General features: G+C 34.1%; 1 protein-coding gene across 1 annotated transcript in view; it reads left to right on the forward strand.

The window, feature by feature from the left end:
• Positions 1–389: 389 nt before the first annotated feature.
• Positions 390–4,240, forward strand: part of LOC105626763 (A-kinase anchor protein 9-like) — a 16,383-nt gene continuing 12,532 nt past the window's right edge. The window contains exons 1-6 of the mRNA XM_012208058.1: positions 390–452; positions 825–944; positions 1,033–1,290; positions 1,564–1,734; positions 1,813–2,148; positions 2,315–4,027. Of these exons, the coding sequence (XP_012063448.1) occupies positions 390–452; positions 825–944; positions 1,033–1,290; positions 1,564–1,734; positions 1,813–2,148; positions 2,315–4,027 (2,661 nt within the window). The remainder of the gene's footprint in view (positions 453–824; positions 945–1,032; positions 1,291–1,563; positions 1,735–1,812; positions 2,149–2,314; positions 4,028–4,240) is intronic.

Raw genomic sequence — 4,240 nt, forward strand, 5'->3', positions numbered from 1 at the left:
GTAGTTGATTTAAATCATTGGTGGAAACTAGGTCTATGAGACAGCAGCCTGAATCTAACATATTTTGTAATCTAGCGATCTTTAAAAGTTGGTATGACTGACGCGCGACCGTTTTAGACAGAACAACTGACCAACCGTTTTTCCAATCGCTTTCGTTGAGTGTTTTATCAATTTCGATTGCTCTTCGGAGGTTTATTCTTTTATTGTTTGATTTGGCGAAGCAAGTGATACCGTGGTACAAACAAAGACCTTATGACAGCTGGCAATCAAGATCGATCATCGCGGAGGTGTTAAATTTGAAATGTAGCGGATGACAAGCTGTGAACTTGTAACTGATAAATATTTAGTTTTGCATCCTTCATGTACGTCGATGCGCAGATTCTGTCAGGATGAGCGCGACGCAGGATGAGGACGAGCGTAGAAAACGCTCGCTGGAGGCCGGCAGAGAAATGGTAAATGTTCCTTCTGTTCATTATCCATACCACTTCTAGTGTACCTACTCTTACTACTTGCTTGGAACAATTGGAATAAAGCCTTATTTGTTTATATTATTTGTTTATTATTTTTACATTCCGCGTATTGCTTGTCTGTTTTTATCACTTTAATTTTGGAGAGACATTTTGTGCTTTCTAGCAAGAGATATAGAGTGATGCAGAATGATCATATCATTTTTGTTTAACATTAACACATGTAAAAAAAAAAATTCACTGTGTCTCTTGCTAGAAAGCATTCATTATAGAGAGTTCTTTTTTGCATTAGGAACATTTTGTCTTCAGTTACTAACAATGATCAGTTGCTTAAGAGTTATATCTTGATTGTTATAGTTGGAAAAATATAAAGTGAAACGATCGAGTAAAGACAAAAGTGGAAACATGGAGTATGTGGAACAATCCGATGATGAGTCGTTGCATAATGAGAAGTCTATGCTACATAAGGAATCTGGTGTAAGAAAAAAAAATAATTCACTTGTCTGAATGTTTATTTGATTTGCAGCGTTTCTACATAAATTGCTTCATGTTTGTTCTCTATTAGATAATTGAAGCCATATCCTCAAGGGATATAACACACAGCAGTGTTAGTATAAGCGAGGGAGAGGCAGATGCTGATTTGGAAGGACTGGCAGGACGAGTCGCAGAATTGGAGGAATTATTGCAGGGAAAAGAAGCTATAGTTGGAGCCTTAAATGCAGAGATTGATCATTTACGAGCAGAGACATCATCTCCAAACTCATCGCAGAGTCGGGGCAGCAGTATACATGGAAGAGATATTATATCTTTATATCACATAAAAGTATGTTATATCTCTTTGTCCATAAACAATTTTTTATGTTAAGTCATAGAACATACACTTATCACTTATTTTATATACTTTTAATATTATATTATTTTAAAATATATTAAACTTTTTGATTTTGATAATAATAGCAGTTATAATGTTAGTCTAGATAGCATATAATTTTATTATTAAATAAATTTTTTAAATATTTTATTTTTATTTGTAAATATTATTATAAGATAACATTTTTAATTGGCATTAAATAATGTTGTGTTTTTCATAAAATAGTTGCAAGAGTTTGAAAAGGCAGTAAATCAACGTGACACTTTGATAGAACATTTAACATCATCTTTGGAACAAGCATTATCTGCAAGAGACTCTGTAACAGCACAACTTAATACTTTGAACTCTATTCAATTGAACAATCCTACGATAGACAACGTGAACTTGCAACAAAAAGTAAATGACACATTTTTTACATTTTATAGTTATTAATAACCTTGCTATAAATGTCCAACATTGTCTCGAATGTTTTAGATTAAGGCTTTGGAAATAACGATGAGTGATCAGGAAGGGATAATTCGCCGATTAAACGCGCATTTGACGGATATTCGTAAACATGTACAGACATTGGAGATGGAGAGAGAAACACAAAATGCAGAAATCAATGATTACAAAGTACAAATAAATAATTTGAATGAACAAATTCGTCTTAGCGCCGCAGAGAAAAATCTAAATATCGATGAGACGTTGGAGCAACAAAAACAGTATGAGGCACGAGTTGATAAAATCAAACAGGATATGCAGCATATCTTGAATAAATTTACCACAGTGACAAACGCTAACGCAATACGCCACCAGCAAGAATTAAAAGTAAGTATTTTATAAGAATTTGTTTTCTATAACTAATCTATAAATTTCTAATTTATGAATATTTTTAACGAATTATGAAGATGATACAGATGATGAAAAATATTCATAGCCAAGTTGTTATAGCAATTAAAAAAAAAGATTTCTCATATTGATTTTTTATTCGTAGGAATTAACTTTAAAATATGAGAATGAAATTACGAATATAAAAGCCAAGCATGAAGAGTACATGAAAGTATTGAAGAACGAAAACAAAATGATAGCCGATCGTTTAAATAAGGAATTACCGGATTTAGAGAGCAGACATGCCAAGGAACTGTCCGTCTTTCAAACGCAGTTATGTCACTACAAGAAAACTGTCGAGGCATTAAAACTCGAATTGGTAAATCATGCAGAGTCGCAGAAGGTTGCTCAATCAGAAGTTCATCTATACAAAGTGAAACTTGACGAATTAAAATTTGAAGCAGAAAACGAACGACGTATGCAAAATCTTCATTTTCAGAAAGAAAAGGAATTGTTGAATGAACAGATCAAATTGCATAAAATTCAACTGGAGGAAATGACGTCGAAGCACATCACTTCGATGAGTATTTTAGAATCTAAGGAGAGTATTGAGCGATCACTGGAGCAAGCTTTGTCGAATGCTGCTGCATTGAAACAAGAGAATGATACGCTGAAATTTAAGTTGGATGATCTATCGTGCAGATATTCCACAGCACAATCGATTATTGAAAACAGTCAAGTGCACGATAGGACTCTGAGCGGTAGATTATACATTGGAGATTTGGAGAAGTCCTTATCTCGATTGGATGCTACAAGTGTAAGCACAGTCAGTGAATTAGGAGAAACCATGTATAAGACTTTTGACGAAGAAGCTATTCAGCATCAGCTGACAAAACGAAAACTTGAGGAGAAGATGGAGATAGAACAGTTGTTAGTTGAGAAAGTTTCTGTTCTTGAGACAGATTTGGTCAAAGCGAACAACAAACTGGAAGAAGCCGATATCGCAAAGAAAACATATGAGAAACAAGTAAAGGATATGAAAAATGCATGTGACAAACTTCAACAAGAAGTCATTTCATTGAGGGAATTCAGTCATGTAACATCTAGTGATGCTTCCATTCAGAATTCTTCGAAAAATGTTCTAGTGAATATTGAGAGCGATTCAGCTTGGCAAATAGAAAAGCAACAACGGGAAATAGAAAGCCTAAAGCTACTATTGGAGGAGAAAGAAACAGAGAATGCGAGATATAGGAAAGATTTGATTGAAACGACGGAAAAAACAAAACAGATGGAAATGCAGTGCCAGCAATTAACGAATGGCTTGGCTCATGCATGGGCACAGTGCGCCGAATTTGAAGAAAGATTGAATCAGACTTTGGGGTTAAGCGATAGCAGTAAAATGAATATCTCCTTGAATAGCACGATTTCATCCAAGCATTTGAAAGAAAATCAGAACTTGGATGATAATATATTAAATCAAAGTACAGCAAGCCAGAAAAAAATTTTGGAATTGAATATTGCCGACACATTAATAGATAACAATTATCTGAAGAACAACGAAAACTTATATGAAGAGTTACAACAAATTTTAGAGAACAAACCGAATTTGGACGAAGTTAAATTAAAATTATCTCGTTATTATGCATTGTGCGAGAAAATAGTAATCACTAAGGCGCAATCCTCCAGGGAGAATGTCACTTTGCCACAGAATAGCGAAAACTCACTGCAAAGATCTTTGGAAAATTTGTGGACAGAGAAGGAAAAGCTAAGCCAGGAAATCGAGGAGTTGATGAATCGACGTAAAGCAGAACTGGAATCTGTTAAAACGGATTCTGCGAAAGAAATCAGCAGACTGCGTTCGTTGCTGCAAAATTTCAAGGCAAGTCGTTTTCACTTTCATTCAATTTAAAACAATATTTGTGTCTATATTCTTTACTGCGTTGGGCAGAACTGTTTTATATATGTATATATATATATATATATATATATATATATATATATATATATTTATTAATTATTATTACTACTACGTAGTAGTAGTAGTAGACACGTACTAACGTACGTACGTACGAACGTACGTAGACGCGACGAC

The sequence above is a fragment of the Atta cephalotes genome (genome assembly GCF_000143395.1).
Source record: "Atta cephalotes unplaced genomic scaffold scaffold00006, whole genome shotgun sequence".
In the NCBI taxonomy this organism is placed as follows: Eukaryota; Metazoa; Arthropoda; class Insecta; order Hymenoptera; family Formicidae; genus Atta; species Atta cephalotes.